The sequence below is a fragment of the Micropterus salmoides genome, unplaced genomic scaffold (assembly GCF_014851395.1).
Source record: "Micropterus salmoides isolate LMB-PRFRI ecotype aquatic unplaced genomic scaffold, ASM1485139v1 Ms_hic_scaffold_16, whole genome shotgun sequence".
Taxonomy (NCBI): domain Eukaryota; kingdom Metazoa; phylum Chordata; class Actinopteri; order Centrarchiformes; family Centrarchidae; genus Micropterus; species Micropterus salmoides.
Genome location: NW_024040707.1, coordinates 18,855,861 through 18,872,817, shown reverse-complemented (window position 1 = coordinate 18,872,817; position 16,957 = coordinate 18,855,861). Strand labels below are relative to the sequence as shown.

The 16,957-nt window shown below is 39.6% G+C and overlaps 2 protein-coding genes across 4 annotated transcripts; one reads left to right on the top strand and one right to left on the bottom strand.

The window, feature by feature from the left end:
* Positions 1-2,958: 2,958 nt before the first annotated feature.
* Positions 2,959-9,640, bottom strand: idh3g (isocitrate dehydrogenase (NAD(+)) 3 non-catalytic subunit gamma). 2 transcript variants are annotated; one of them, XM_038723469.1, is made up of 13 exons: positions 9,509-9,640; positions 9,221-9,268; positions 8,851-8,862; positions 7,792-7,889; positions 7,586-7,701; positions 7,383-7,443; positions 7,146-7,278; positions 6,284-6,417; positions 5,627-5,729; positions 5,379-5,525; positions 5,140-5,234; positions 4,962-5,022; positions 2,959-3,917 (listed from the first exon to the last, which is right to left on the bottom strand). In XM_038723469.1, exons 1-13 carry the CDS (start codon positions 9,587-9,589, stop codon positions 3,816-3,818), a joined length of 1,191 nt encoding a protein of 396 aa, XP_038579397.1. In that variant the 5' UTR covers positions 9,590-9,640; the 3' UTR covers positions 2,959-3,815. The 2 variants fall into 2 exon arrangements, with proteins under 2 accessions (XP_038579397.1, XP_038579398.1); XM_038723470.1 differs by lacking the exon at positions 8,851-8,862.
* A 603-nt stretch (positions 9,641-10,243) lies between these two features.
* Positions 10,244-16,687, top strand: fam3a (FAM3 metabolism regulating signaling molecule A). 2 transcript variants are annotated; one of them, XM_038723515.1, is made up of 10 exons: positions 10,244-10,494; positions 11,295-11,326; positions 11,512-11,619; positions 11,992-12,015; positions 12,130-12,256; positions 12,625-12,683; positions 12,774-12,824; positions 12,934-13,018; positions 13,908-14,034; positions 15,138-16,687. In XM_038723515.1, the coding sequence occupies exons 2-10, from the start codon at positions 11,314-11,316 to the stop codon at positions 15,234-15,236; spliced, it is 693 nt and encodes a 230-aa protein (XP_038579443.1). In that variant the 5' UTR covers positions 10,244-10,494; positions 11,295-11,313; the 3' UTR covers positions 15,237-16,687. The 2 variants fall into 2 exon arrangements, with proteins under 2 accessions (XP_038579443.1, XP_038579442.1); XM_038723514.1 differs by having other exon boundaries at positions 10,244-10,534.
* The last annotated feature ends 270 nt before the right edge of the window (positions 16,688-16,957 follow it).

Genomic DNA, 16,957 nt, shown 5'->3' with positions numbered 1-16,957 from the left:
GATCAACATGAGAAGACGGGGCATGATCATATGAAGTGGAAATATCCCATTGGATCTAGGATTACACTGGACTAAAATAGTGTCTTTTTTTTGACTAAAATAGTGTTTGTGTGTAAAAGTGACAGACAGAAATAATGAGAAGGGGAGGACTCTGGATACGATCAGGAGCTAGCCAGGGCAGAATTATGGCCAATAATAAAACCACATGTTTTAATAACAGTCTCATATCTAGTGGTTTGACTCAACTGTTCAGATAAGCATTTATCATGTAGGAAGGCGGATGAAAAATACATGAGACAGGGAGGAATGAAGGAGAAACAGGGTGCAGATGCTGGAGAGGGAGCAAAGCTAAAAAAGACATCTAAGCTGGTAAATCAGCCAGCAGCTCCAAGTTTAGTGAGCGTTAAAAAGATAAAACACATCTGTATGAGTGGACGTGGTATGAGAAATGTCTACTAACTACATAAAATATCAAAACAGAATATCCCTTCATCAGCCTGGGCTGTCAAGTGCGCTCATTCCCTATTGTCTAGAAACCACACAGCAGGGACGACCAGAGCATGTGGAACATTTAAAGCACACACACACACGCCATGCTGATAGTTTTGGTTTAATTTGTGTGGGAAAGTTATCTTTCTGTGTGTCAGCCAGCCTCCACCCCAATACAATGGAGGTGAATAAAATGGTGTTCGTGGTGCACACATTATCAAAGAATAGTAACATCTTTTTCTCTGAGACGAAGTCCCCCATTACTCTAATCACAATATGCTGTGAACAGTTTTCATACAGACTATTTTAAGATCTCTGGATTATCCAGACTACTGGCGTTAAATTTTCCAAATGTGCTTTTCCAATGCTGTGAGCACTAAAAAAGAAATGTCACATACCTTACTTGTATTAGGAAGCCAGAACACATCTCAGAGATAGATAGGCTATCTATAAAACTGGGCACATAAAACTACAACGATCTGGAAGGCTGTATCTTTTTTTTTTTTTTTTCATTTTGCAATTTGGATAAGCCAACCCTTGAAAGGCAGCTATCGCGTCAAAAGACTTCACAGCAAGTTGGTCCGTTTCACATGTTTATACAAGAACTGAATGGTGGCTCGTAAAGGTCAAGTGGCTGTTGGTTTGTTGCAACATCTCTCTCTCCGACCATCTGCCTCATGGCCCGGCTCCAGTGGAGGCTCAGAGGGGGGGACAGAGCAGCTCGGGGGGGGGGAGGAAGAGGGAGACGGAGAGGGAGACAAAGAGGTGAGGGGTGACATAGGAGAGAGTGAGTAGCTCCATGGACAGTGATGAGAAATTATGTGAGGTACAGTGAGGTAAACAGCCCGAGTGGAATATGATGATGAGAAAAAGCTGGCCCAGAGTGAGGAGGCGCTTACACAAAGTACAGCAAAAAAAATGAAGACTGATTCTAAATGGGGGGGAAAAGCGACGGCATTTAAGAGCCAACTCGCTGTTTCCACAGGGCAAATAACTGACATGAATGGAGAGGGAGTAAACCAGTTAAAAACAGCCAACTGGCAGAGGCCAAGGCACGCATGTACTGATTCCTTGCACATTTCACGCACTGTACACCGTATGATTACGCATGATCGCTTATTTCAGAGGACGACTCCATCTAACAAAAGGAAGATGCCTCATCAAGGATTCCTTTGCTAAATATGCAGATGGAACAGTGTGTAACCTTCCCAGAGTTGGACACATGATAAATAAATTGTCCGGTGCCATCACAATGGGAGGTGCCCCTGTGACCGCAGGCCCTGACAGAGAAAGAAAGGCAGACTGGGATTATTTGTACAGTACATGTAAGCAGGAAGTCACTGCTGAATGATGCTCCACTAAAACATCTATCTGATCCTCCTTCATCTGCTCGCTCAAACAAGCAGGGCAGTTTTTCTTAACATGACTGTGTGGTAGAGTATTTTATTTTAAAAAACTAAATGAAACTAAGCTGAAAAGATATTTTCAACAGTGAGTAAAGCCACAATCCTTCATGTTTGTCTTAGAAACACATACACCGAAGCCAAGAGCCTGATTCCTAGAAAACACATGAAAAGAACAATTATTCCCAAGTGTTCCCAATTATGTGGAACAGTCCACCTGCCAGAGACTCTTGCATCCCATTTTCCCTGCAGCCTTTTCACACAGTAGTAACATACAGCATACAGTGATGACATATATTCTGCCTTTGTCCTTGTCAAACGATGTAAGACTATGTAATGGAGCGCACATGCATACAGTTGAGCACATCTTGCTCCAAGTTCAACTTTAGCGGCAACCCTGGAAAAGTGCTGTTGCCACCTAGTGATGAAATGTGAAAAAAACAGCAACATGTCATCCAATGTTGTAAGAAAGACACTGACGGAGCGTGAAATTGTAAAACAAACGGAAGGATCAGTGAGCTTTATCTTAATTGGAGCAAAATAATCTTTAGAACCAGGAGGCCAGAGCTACTTTCTCTGAAGCAGAGGCAAAGAAAAAAGATAAATCTTAACTGAGCTTAGCAGTATAAACGTCCTATTTTTTTAAACCATATATACACTCAGTTGCCAGTTTATTAGGTACAACAAAATAATGCTGTTTAATACCACAGTCCTGCAATAAATCCCACCTTCATGAAGGTTGTAATATTTTAGAGAGCGGTTTTGGAGGATGTAGATCACAGTGCTGATCAACTGCACAACATAATACAGGGGTGTTTGTTGGGTGTTTGCCCTAGCCTCATTAATGTAAATGAAGTAGATGAAATAATAGAAACAGTGAATAAAAACCTCTCTAAAAATAGTTCAATCAACTCAACATTTTAACCTTCAAGAAGGAATATTAGGACTGCTGCATTAGTGCACCTAATAAACTGGCAACTGAGTGTATATACACTTTGAAAATCTATTTACTTTAGCTTTAAAACTCATTTGAAAGGCGTTTCATATTCAAAAAAAAAAAGGTCACTTAAGGGTGGATTATTTCTTTATTGATAATATTTTTGTTATACAGTATTTCTATATTCCCATCCACAAATATGATAAACCCCAGTCTTTTCATATTAGGCTTTAAGAGCTCTTGTCTGATTAGAGACAACAGTATATTTTTGTGATGTGATCCAAACTTTAGGTGAAACCATTATTATGGCACAAGCGTAAAACTTCAGCTTCGACAGCAGTTACTTGATGTACACCTCCTCTCATGATACAGTATATATGAAATAGCTATATCACATTTTTTATAGTACAGTTGATCTGATGTGAACACACAGTATAGTACAGTGCAGTGTGTAACAGGCGACAATTAACCTTACAGTATGACAAAAAAAAAGCTAGACAAACATCGCACATTTTGGTTGATTGAAAAGGCTCTAATACAGTTGGAACTTAAAATAAAGTGATCCACATTGATGAATGCAGAGTGGGCAACGCATGTTCATACAAGGCTATTTTAAAATATTTCTGACCCCAACATCTGTTCAGGGATTAACATACTGCAAAAGATGCTTATTCATGTTTCATAACAATTTGCATGAACAGATGTTTGAATGAACCTGCTCAACTCAGGAAACATAACCTTTCCTTACAGTAGGCTTTATCATTTAATAGTAGCGATAATGGAAATGCCTGGTAAAGGCCATTATTATTGTATGTGAAGGTCGCTTGTACAGTCAACTGCTCAATAAGTCACGTGAAGAATAAAAAATAACCACTCTGATGTCAGCGATAAGACCGGATGCTACAGACACGCATCGACCTCCTCTCTCACATTGTGGACCTGTCACCAGATACAGCTGTTCCAACTCACACTTCTGATGAGTGTGTTTAGAGCTCAGTTGTGAGCTTCCCTTTACTCTGGATCATCCTCATGATGGACTGGACCACCTCTGATGTGGTGCCCTGACCGCCAATATCAGCTGTGTGCAACTGCAAGAAAAGAAAAAACAAAAAAACTTTTTAGATTTTAGGATTTGTCTCCGAGTGTTTGTATGCAAACTCGGGCTGTAACGGTTCTGAAACCGAGACCGAAACCTTGACACCAAAGTCCATGGTCTCGTGTCGTGAATCCGAGAGACAGAACCGAGACACAGCCTCATTGGACTGTTGAGCTCTCATTAGACAGTGCAACTGTGGCAGCAGCAGCCGGTAGGCTCTTAGTGGTGTGTATCTATTTTTATTGAAAGTAGGTTATTGTAGGTAATTTTCCACCTTATTTTAGTGGTTTTTATTACTTGAATCGGCTCCTCTCCCCTTCTCCCCACACTCTCTCACACACACACCTAGCCTGTACCTCTGGTCTCTCAGGGCAAACACGCCGTCTTGCTCCGCCTCTTTCTGTCGCTTTCTCCCTGTATGTGTCTCGTCTGACTTTCTCCATCAGCAGTACGTTTCATAAAGTCGCCCGTGTTTAATAAACTCACCCGCGATTCAGTTTTCAAGTGTGTGGCATGCGGATCGATAACCGAAAGTAACTTTAGTGAGTGACATCTGCAGTTTTCACTGTCGCTCCGTAATGCAACGTTTCCCCCGTGTCCGTTAACATAATACCAGATAACATCTCTCTCTGTGTTTCTCTGCAAAATGAATCGAACCGTGGATTTGGTGTATCGTTACACCCCTAATGCAAACAGTTTCCAACTGGAAAAAAAATAAAATACACATTACACATCATCTCACATAAATTCAGCCAAAGCAACCAGTCTGCAGCCTTGGATGATGAGCAGATTTTTAAATGAGCTCAAGGACCGTAATTAAGGCCGATGCCACACAATGAAAAAGCAGATACCATACACTGTAGCACTTCATGAGATGTTCGAGACATTGAAAGGGCACAATGCTGCTTTGTGTGAATGTATCATGATGCCCACTAGGAAGCATGCCAGACCTGCCACCAGGGCCTCTGAGCCTCCATCGCACAACAATGGCCTGTTAGGTTTATGGCAGCGAGGTGAGAGGTGAAGGAAGACTTACCCTGGTTTCATTCATGGTGGTGAGGATTGCATTTCGGATCAAACTTGCATAGTCATGAAGCCTGGAGACATACCGGAGAAATAATTTACACTACTGGTATACATTACAGTCACAACAATCCATCTCAGGTGGATCCAAAGGAAGGTTTGTACTGAAAGGTTAAATATGGAAAACATACTTAAGGTGGTCCAGCATCATGCAGCTGGCTAGCAGCATTGCAGTGGGGTTAGCAATGTTCCTGCCCGCAATACTCTTCCCTGTGTTCCTTGTGGCCTTAGAGAACCAGAAGAAAAAAGGGCAAGAAAGAGACAAAACTCAGAGTTACAACATATTAGACAGATATGATTCATGGATTTTTTGTATTTCAGAAAACGGACGGGACATTGCCCTACTTACCACGAACAGCCAAACACTCACCGTTTCAAAGACAGCATAGTCCCGGCCGTAATTAGCCCCGGGCACGAGGCCAGGCCCTCCCACCAGGCCTGCACACACGTTGCTCACCACGTTCCCGTACAGGTTGGGCATCACCATCACATCAAACTGCTGGGGCTTGGAAACCAGCTAAAAACACAAAACAAACAAGGTGGCAGGGTGAATCATTTCGATATGGCAACATTTAGAAATGGTTCCAAACTCAGATGTGTCATTTCCTCTTCTGTCACCTGCATGGTGGTGTTGTCCACGATCATGCTGTCAAATGTGATGTCTGGGTAACCAGAGGCCACTTCTCTGCAACACTGCAGGAACAAGCCATCACCGAGCTTCCTGTTGGAGCAGAAAAGCTACACTCAACATTTCCAGCACAGAGAAAAGTTGCAGTATTATTATGTAAAGCTGATGATATACAGGGCAACTTTTTGAGCAATGTTTCTGGGCAATCTTGCTAGCGGCAAGTCCGACTAGGTTTTGAACGGATAGCGGCGGTGCGGGGCAGGTAGCGGAGTGGTGGGGGAAGGGGATTACGGTAGTAATCTTTACTCATTACTATTGATGGCAACGTTGCCCTGCACAATTGCTCTAAAAGTTGTTCTGTGTATCATCAGCTTAAAGCTTCCCGGAGGCCAGACAGCTTTTGAATGATACTTTTAATACTAGACTTAAGACATTTCCATTTGATAAAGCTTTTAGTTAGAGCAGAATTTAGAAAACTTACAATTATTAATTTATTCTGATCTGATCTTGTGTTTTATCATACTCCTTTGTAATTTTATTCAGGTGTATTTTGTAAAGTGTTCTGGGACAATGTCATTTGGTGATTTTGCACTTTAAATAAAACTTGATTGATTAGTTGATAGATACATTTGGCTTGAGTAACTCACATGATGTTGGCCTTGTGTACAGCAGTGACCCTACGACGACCTTTCTCCCTGGCCAGTCGGAAGGCATAGTCAGCAACCCTGAGGGAATTGTTCCTTGTAATGATCTTGAGACTCTCCACTACCCCTGATACACTCTAAAAGAAGACAGGGAGGAGAATGACTTTTAAATGACATTATGACAAATGACAATTAAAGTTAAAGTACTAGTTGGTGATGTTAATCTTAATAACAGCACGTAGTCTTGACACAGATTCTCCTCCTGTGTAAAAAGGTAACAAGCAGGGTGTAACTGCACATCGCTTCTAAACTGTAAGTAGAGGTGTGTCCACAGAAAAACATTAATTTTAGGCTTGGGCAAACAACACGAATACAAACGCATCAACACGAACACAAAAGCCACAACGGAAGTGAACCACAATGGAAGTTGACAATGAAAGAGATGCTTAGTAACAGTGGATTACTCTCTGCGGAGAGTAATCACAGCTACACAGTAGTACAGCGGCAGTGTAGCCGTTCCACAATCAGGAGGTCCGGGTTCGAATTGTAGAAAGAACATTCTTTTTCAGGTGACTTTTTCCCGCATAACAGTGTCTGCCAAATCAGTAAATTTTTTTGTAAATTTTACAAAACTCCAATTTTGTTGCGCCGTTTGTAATCGTGTTGTGGCGTTTGTAATCGTGTTGTGGCTTTTGTATTAGGCCTGAAACCTACAGGCCACCATATGTATGGGTAGTACATCACTCCCATTTCAAAAGAAGGTAGGCAGAAAGAAAGACAGATGCAAAAGAGGTCTTTAAAAGAGAGAGTATAAGTGTGTGTTTCAGGAGACAATAGAATTGATTGTGTTTCTGTTTTGTCTGACCTCGTGCTCCAGATTGCTGTACTCTCCCTCTGTGTTCTCCCTGACGATCATGATGTCAATGTTCTTGTGGCGAGTCTGGACTCCAGGGAGGGACTGGCAGTGCATCACATTGGCATACAGGTCTAAGCTTGTGCTTTTGATAAACACGGAACAGGTCAGGAAAAAACAGTCAAGGGACAGTAGAAGACAAAAAAGACCGAATTATGGATGAAATGTAATTTTTCAATGAACTCTTACCGAAGGAGATTATTTCTGGATTTGACAGATGGCGCCATGGTATGTTTGGTTTCAATGTTACCTATGATGAGAGTAAAGTAATGTCACAGTCAAACTTTGGTGTCATGATCTTCTTATAAATGACACTCTTCTCATAGCTTTGCTCTGCTTTTTGTGTTTTCATACTCTGCTTGGCACACAGAAAAAAAAAGGGGTTTGCTTACCTTTGAGGGCAACTCCATTACGGCGGATGGCAGTGATGGCGTTATTGATATCATCCTCAGTCTCCAAAGCAGAGTTGACATGCACCACCTCAAAGTCCACCGGCACACAGCTATATCTACAGCATTAATACAAACCGGATGGTTAGGCAATCCTTACCAGTCTGTAATCATTCCTCTGAACAGGATGTAGTTTACGTGTAACCAACCTGAAAACCTCTCTGACATGACTAAGCAGCTCTGGTCCAATTCCATCTCCAGGTATGAGGGTCACTGTGTGTCTGCCTCCATACTTTGCAGGAGGGGGCTGTAATGTTGGCATTTTATACATTATTAACTGTACTTACTGTAAGTTGCTTTGGACAAAAGCATCTGCTCAATACCTTAAATGTAAATGAACTGGTACTGAACTTAAAAAGGAGAACACTGGTGGCTTTTACCATTTTAACCTGACTTCAAATCTCCTATATACATTGTTGCTCATGAGTTACCAAATGATGCCATATGTTTTTAGATTGATTTCCAACCTAAAACTTTTATATTAATACAGTGTACATTTAGTTTCTTGTATTTATTTTTGCGAGTTCTATTTTTGTTACAGGGTAATGCAGTTGCCAGCAGTTTGTGGTACTTTTAAAGATTCGATAACATTTTGATTATGCTGCATTTGCAATTTAAACCCAGAGGATAAATACGACATGGACATCCTGATAAGGATATTGTGAGTTTTGTAGTTTTTTGTATTAAAAAACAAAAACAAACAAACATTTAACACGAAAGAGATTTCAAAATGTCCTCTGCTAGCCACCACATTCCACTCAAGAACAATGCAATTTAACACAAAGGTATGTGGAGTAGTGTTCACTCTGGAGAATTGGCCATTTCCTGCTATTTCAAATATGTAAAAAGTCAGTTTTCATACTACAATGAAATTTAAAATAAATAATGGCAGCCTGGAAGGCAGGAAATTACCGCAAAAACAATTGGAATGCTTTGGTAAATCATGACAATGCACACAATCTATAATTAATGGGTTAGAAAATGCAAAATCACCAGTACATTTCCACAAGCCCAAAGAAACAAGAAGGCGTGAGGGTAATGCAAGATACTAAAAAGTTCATAGTGTTATTTAGGACTGGGAATATGTCACTGTTATTTAGCATTTGTTATGGCCGTCATGTTTTTTAATCATGGTTATTGTTAAAGTCTCCCCCCCCGTGAAGTGATGCACTGTAGTGTAATAAATCACGTCAGAGTCGGCTACTTACAATGTTTTCTCCCTGTTGTTGAAGATGGACAGCGAGGAAAGGAGAAGAACAAGAGTCAGCTTGACAGCTTCATAAAAAGGAATCCAGGAAGTAGTACAGAGTCATAATAACCTCTCCTCTCCCAACAGAGTGGAAAAACTGATTACGTTAGCACTCCCAGGTCACATCAAAACAGATACCAGCCACTCTCAAAGTTTAACCCAGATCCATACAGCTTGGAAAGAAATAGGTCAATGAGTAGAATTAGTTTTTGCCATCACTAATATTTTACATACTCATTCATTGGTAAAGTGAAAAAACATACACACCAGTGAGACATCATCTCACTCTACCAAGATTGAAACCCACAGAGATATTCTGATTCACTCACAGTAAGCAAGGCCTTTTTCCTGTGGCTTGTCAGAGTTGTTCCAAATACCTGAAATAAAAAAGAGAGGCGGTTTGGAGAGTGTTTGTGAGTGGATTAAATTACCAAAACGTGAATGCAACCAAATCAATCTCGGGGCTGCAGAAAAGATGTGGAAGAAGGGTCCTAAGAAGCCTGCTAGCTTTTTAACTGCATGACATGACCTTGTACTCGGGTAAAATAAACGACTTTAATATGGAGTCAAACAACAACAGTCCCAACCGATTGCAAACGCAATGTATCTTGTCTTACTTTAACCGTATTTCCAAGGCGTCCGCCCCAAAAAGGATTAATGAGTTTGGACACAGAGAGAACAGCACTGTGGGAAGCCATCTTAACTATTAAGCACTAGAGGGTGTGCTGTGTGCGCTTGTTGCCTTTTTCTTCTTTTTGTTTTAAGGCAGATTGCAACCATGACTTTTAAAGGTGCATATCGCCACCTACTGTACCGGAGCATGTGGCATGAATTATGTTCGTTGGGACGGTTGGGACTACTCTATATCATCAAAATAATAAAAACAAACACTAAATCCTATTATATATCCCTATATTCAGATATATATTCAGATATTGTATAACAGCTTTCTGTGTATCCTTTACCTCATCTCCTGTTGTGCCTAATAAACCTTCAAGGCTCCACTTTCTTCCTTCCTGCCTGACTTATCTTTTGATTTAGTCTCATGCTTTCATCCCTATATTTCCTAAAATGTAATAAGTTACTACATGTTCTACATTTTCCGTGGATTTACCTTTTTATATACAGTCCAAACATTCGTGTTGTGCGCTTGCGCTATAGTTAGCAATTAATTTCAAAATAATCGAAATATTTATTAATTTATTTATAGAGTGGTAGCTTGCGTGGAGGGAAAGTAATTTATTACTTATCTGTTCAACAATATAAACAATTGTAGATAATAAATACTGAAATAAAATGTGGTCACGTGAACTTCTTTGCTCAGTCACGTGGTCACGGGCTGTGGGTTGGCTGTTGGTTATCCGGAAGACAGAGGGGATAAACCCAAACCATAAACCATACAGCATTTTCCCCCATGCTCGTAGAAGCTGAACAATGACACTTGTGTAAATGGTCGGCTGAGTATACTGGCTTCAGCCTGCCTTCTCACTGAAAACTGATTTATTGCAGGAGAGCCTCAATGAGGAAACAGCGCAAGAAATAGTCATAGTCCCGGGTGGCAGGAGCAACAGCACTTCTTTACGTTCACCACAACCTAGCAGAGGTGAGAAGAAACCACAATACTCGCCTAAAGCGTGGACACAGTACGTAACATCCCTCATTTTTTTATTCTTCGTAAATGCAAGAGATTAATTGTGTTGTCAAATGATGTCTAATTTGTTGCCAAGTGTTTGCGATGCTTTGGGTTCATGTTACCACTTCAAACGCCATCTCCTGAAGAGCCATCTTGCATGGCCTCTGTAACACATTGAAGGCTTTCTGTTTAAGATGTCATACTAAACAACAAATTAATTGTGTCACAAATTCTGTACTTTTAATGTTTACATTTATGATTTACAAATACCGTTTTTTGTAAAAGAAAACCCACTCTAGTCGTTTTTTAAGTCCTTTCCTCTTTAACGTTACAAAACACAAGAATTAACGTTATAGCTACAAAATAAAATTTTATAACTGGCCTTAAAGAATTTAATATGCCTTTTATTATATTTAAACTGTATCTTTTTTATTTAAACTGTTTAAAACTAAGGCTGAACGACATGCCAAATGCGATTATTTTGATATTGCGATATGGTATGAAGTGGGAATTGTATATACATATGATGATGATGTGATTTTTTTCTCGGGGTCTGTACCAAACAATCATGTTCCCTATCTGGAGAATATGATTTGTAGCACCACAATTCTTCATTTTTAATGGTATGTTATGACACATTTGACTTTTTTTGACAAAAACTGCAGCTCCTGCAATTTGGATATTGCACTTGGCCATATTGCAATTTCCATAAATTGTTCAGTCCTATTTAAAACTAATCTAGCTCCTTTTTTTTTTTTATTTCTGTCCAGATCTATGAGAGGGTGAATCATGAGGGTAACAGGTTGGTTCAAACTCTTATTTATATATATATATATATAATATATATATATATATATATATATATTTTTTTTTTTGTTTGTTTGTTTGTTTATTTGTTTTTTGTTTAAACATTCCAGTGGGAACTTGTTGGTCTTGTTGTAATCACTTGTATCTTTTGCCTGAATGGACACTTTTTCATCCTGACAGGTCCCCTGAGAGCTGTGGCTGTGCTGCTGTTGGTGGGGCTCACCTGGCTGCTGGCCAACACCTTTTTTGGAGGGGAGGGTGGTCCATCTGTGCGGCATTTCTTCAGCGGTAAGAGAAGTAGCTCTGGAACGATGAATTGATTAGTTGATTGATGGGACATAGTTCTAGCTGCTAAATGTGAGTATTTGGAAAGTTTATCTTTTTTATATAACTGGAAATGTTATATTGTGGGATTTATGACTGTTGGTGAGGCAAAACAATCTATTAAATAACATCACCATGGGCTTTAGGAAGCCGTGATGAGCATTTTTCACTATTTTCTGACATTGCAGAAAGCAGAGGTAGACAAATTCATAAAGATTTAATTGTTTGTAGCAACCCTAAAGACAAGTAAAGTGTTGGTTTATTCTTGAAAGCCTTTCTGGTATGAGTTTAGTTCATTTGAGTGTGAAAACTTATTATTAAAACATATTTTTTCAGGTGCAAGTGAGGAACCAACACCTGGTAAGTAGAGGAATCTGCATGATATGACCATTTTATGACTACACTCCCTGTCAAGTATCATCATCATGGTGTTGCATCTTTATCACCGTTGACTAATGTATCATATGTTTTTAGTTGAACCCCGCCCTCGAAAGTATAAATGTGGACTTTCAGCACCCTGTCCCCCAAAACATTTGGCGTTCCGCCTGGTGTCTGGTGCTGCCAACGTCATCGGGCCCAAAATCTGCCTGGAGGACAAGATGTGAGATTCAGTGCTTACCACTTTCTTTCTGTTCATTTATGTCTTTGTGTCCCATTTTGTCTCTTTCCTCTTTTTTTTTTTTTTTTTTTTTTTTCTTTTTTTTGGTTTCACACTCTGTTCTTTTTTTCCCCTCTTTGCTGTCCTCCAAGGCCTCCAAGTCTGTCTGGGGAGCTGAATGCAAGTATTCTTTCAGTCTGTCTGTCCCCCATTTCTTTGGTTTTGTCTATAGTCTTGGTCCTTTTTATATTTGTTTTTGTTTGTTTCTTAAGTGCCAGGTAATGTGTATAATAGTGTAGATTTAATGACGACGTGCAAGGCAAGGAAGTGCTTCAGTTGGTGCATCAACCTCTCGTGTTTCTATCCCACAGGTTACTGAGCAGCGTGAAGAACAACGTTGGCCGAGGACTAAACATAGCTTTGGTCAATGGTAAGAGTGTCATCCACCATCTTTTAACCAATTGTGTTGTGTTAATAATTTAAGCTTGTGTTAATTGTGTTATCTGGTGTTTTGCTCCAGGGGTGACAGGAGAGCTCTTGGCCACTAAGACCTTTGATATGTGGGCAGGAGGTAATACAAACCAGACACTAATGTATAGTATATATTTCACATCTGGTGCATATGGCTTGACATTGACAAGTAAACCACAGTTCATAGTTCATCTGATGTTTGTTGTCAGATATTTCTGACCTGTTGAAGTTTCTCCGGCCGCTCCATGAAGGAACACTCGTGTTCGTGGCTTCCTATGATGATGCTGCTACAAAGTAAGAATCCATTATGCGCTGTTAGTTCCAGTCCAATACCTTACCCTTTTCCTCTTAGGTGAACCTCAAAGCAAGTTTTCACAGATGGTTATGTCATCAATTGGAAAACATTTTGTAGAGTAAAATAATTCTGTGGCATTGCTACAGAAAACAGTATTTTTAATAGCTAAATAATAGCAGGGCTCACAAGTCTTATAAACCAATCTGCTGTCAACGTTACAGTCAAATTCAACATTATACATGCTACTTTTCTGAGAATTTATTGATTTTTATTTATTCAAATATCTTTAATCGTCAATAACGCCATATTAGTATGTTAATTAGCATATTAATGTTGAAACCACATTATTGCCTGGTCTCGTGGCATTTTTCTTTGCAAATGCCGCAAGATCAGTCATTGATCTCAGCTCACAGTAAGCTGATGCAGGTAGAATTTGTCCAACTTGACGGCGCCGTTTTTATACCCCGCCCCTGCAGTCACCTGCAGCTAACGTTACACTATCAAGTTGGCGAAAGTCAACCGCTGTCATCTCGAACGCACCAATTTTCAATATTTTGGTGACATCTGGTGGCTGGTTCATTTGTTATTGGAAAACGTGTTTCACTTTCGGTAAATACACACTCTGTTACCCTCAAAGGCCTCATGGCCCTAAAAACATCAGGGATGTAAAGTGGTTCAACCTCAGAGTTGAACCAGACACTGCCATTGAGACGTTGTTAAAGCCCAAGAGGAGTTTACTGAGAAATGGTAATAGCCAGCATTTCATTAGAATTGAATTTAACAGAGGTTAAGCACTTATATCAACCCGCAAGCCTCTTGCTTAGCAGAACTGCAACCCCAATGTTAATAAACATTAACATGTTAACTTGTGCTCTTTTCCTGTGACAGGATGAACGATGAGTCTCGACGTCTGTTTGAGGAGCTTGGGAGCACGGCTGTGAAGGAGCTGGCCTTTAGAGACAGCTGGGTGTTTGTTGGAGCCAAGGGCATCGAGAATAAGAGTCCCTTTGAGCAGGTGTGTTACAGTTACATGTTAATGCTGAACAGAAGCATGTTAGATTTACATAAGCTAAGGTAAAATACAAAATGACTCGCCAGAGAATTTTATCAAGATTTGTTATTTACAGTTACAATGATATTATAATGCATACAATTTAATGATTTGCAATTGAACAATAGTGAAGATCACACATAGGCATATTGAACATTCATTCCACCCCTAAATCTGACAACGCATAATGACTGGTAAGGCTTCTATTTGCCAGCTGAGCCACTGATATCCTGTGGAGACCCTAGCAATGCCTACCAGATGACACATGTTTGCTTAGCCTGCAATATTTTCCAAGTCTCCCTCACAAAAAGCCTAAATGTCTTTTTGGATTCACTTTAAGTGTCTTAGAGACCTGCATCGGTCACACCAGCTGTGTAAGTACTTTCCAAAGTTGGAGCATAAAGTCGGCACTAGAGGCTTAGTAACTAATAGTTTGTAACTAAATCAGCTACTAAAATAGTTTGCGCCACGATTACTTTGGGCATGACTTAACTAGTTTAGATGTGAAGTCGTAACTTAAAACTAATCATCATGGTAGCGTGCGCAGCAGCTTTCTGGCTGGCATGAGCAAACATCGTTGTAAGCTAGCATAAACATAGCACATCGTAGTAAGCTAGATCGATCTTTAATTATCATATCAATAAATTAGGTCTCTGATAGATTACTGTGGTGCAAAATAAATATAGATAATGAAAAATTAGTGAGTATAACTCTGACATTTTATGATTTACACCAACCCTGGGGCACTTTGTTGCCCTTGTTGCATAAATCACAACTTAGAAATAATTTAAATTGTAACTAGGCTACGTTTGAACTTACACAGAGCTGGTGCAACAGGCTGCTCTGCTGACCATTTTCCAAACCTGTCTATAGTTCCAAAATAATATGTAGTTAAAAAAGGGCTTTTTTTGAACACTACACTTGATGCATTCATGTGCTTATAGGAAAGTCAGAAATGATAAGTCTTATAAATTGTATGCTTTGGTAAACTTTATTTGCTCTTCACCTGATGATGCCAGTATGTTTTGTTGACATCAGTTCTGTTTGCCCTTGGTTGTTCCCATTAGCGTATGAAGAACAGTAAAAGCAGCAACAAGTATGAAGGCTGGCCCGAGTCTCTGGAGATGGATGGCTGCATTCCTCTGCGGCCACCCCTGGAGGGATAATTCTGCCTGAATACACTCTTAGATAAAGTATAGCAACACCTGGAGTGTACACAGTGGATCCAAATGACCAGGGAACTGCCACATGGCTGAAACCATCTCTATCTGGGCCACAAATAACATTTTATTTTCACTCTGGTGGTAGAGGCATGAGCTGACTGCAAAGACTGTCTTGGGACTTCATATATTTAAAATAGCTGGAAGCTGTTGTAGAGGATTTGTGCATTAATCTTAGTGAGCCACCTTTTGAGGTGATGTAATAGAAACATGGAACATTTTTGTTTCGGGGAAAAGGGGCACTTGAGAGGCTAAATGTTTGATGACCAAAGTTTAACAGCGACAAGTGAATGAATATAGCTGGAGATGGTCTTCCAAAGCCGCTGAAGGAAACGGACGCATTTCCTCTCTGCAACACTGCCTGTAAGGTGTCAATATTTGGTGCTTGAGCAACAGGAATATGAAGCGTTTAAAACTTACACAACATTTGGAGACCCACCTAACTGGTTTCAAGAATTTGGAAACCTAATGTACGTCAGAATAGGAAACACTTTTGAGGTGCACTAGTAGTTAAAATGTTCTACCAATCACCATGTTTGTATGCTGATTTTAAATTTAAATACGTTAAAATATTTTCATCCTGTGATACATATATATTTCAGTGATATTATGGCTAGGGTTAGCTGCTGTTGTTTCCTTCGAACTTGACGCACTGCAGTTATTACCCACCAACTGTTTACAGATTTCTTTAGACAAGTTTGGCCTCAGTCATTTTCCTTTTGATAAACCTATTTATTTTAATATTTATATTAGAAAACACAACGGATTCATACTGTAGATTCATAATAACACCGCCCATGAATCTGATGTTGTTCTCAGGCCTGCAAGCATCTTTCTACTACTACTAGTACTTCTACAAGTACTTTGTATAAGGATTCAACCTAAATGTGTGGTTGTGTGTGGTGGTGTTTTGTTGAGCATATCCATCAGGCATCTTGCAAGCCTAACATGTAGGAAATGCATAGAAATAAAAAAATATATTTTGTATGGTTAGAAGTCCATTCTAGCTGACTTTGTCTGAATTATGTTATGTTATCCTAACTGTAAAGATATTTCTACAAAGCATTTTAGTATGTCTTTATGTTATGAAAACTATGCTAATGAATAAAAAAAAATGTCTGACTAATTCTTGAAGACATTCACCAGAGGGCGACAAAAGACCAAGTCTCACCGGGGTTATTCGGTTCATTCTGCTCAAGGCATTTGCTTCAGTAAGCATACGGTGGGGATAAACACTGCGCACCGAATGTGGAAGTCGTGTATATTATTTGCGGAAATCGTGTAGCTCGTGGAGTCGGCAGCCTGTAACGTAATAATGACAAAAACGATCAATTTTATTGTTCTATTGAAAGGTGGAATGTGGCCTTCAAGTGTTTTTAATAAAATTGAGATTTCGAGTTGTCTACTTTCAAATGACTTTAGTGACTGTGGGTTATGTTATGTTCAGAGGCAGAGACCATGACCACTCTTGTCAGTTACTGAGAAAGAATAATGATGTAGCTTATTGTTCAGATATTATTATCTGGACTTGTACACATGTAATCTTATTTATTTATGTCATAGTTAAGGTTTTAAGTTAAGATACACATTTTTAATTTCACTCTTGGGAATTAAAGTGTAACAGCAGCAAAAGTTGAGTTCTGTGTGCATTATAAGCATTGAATAAA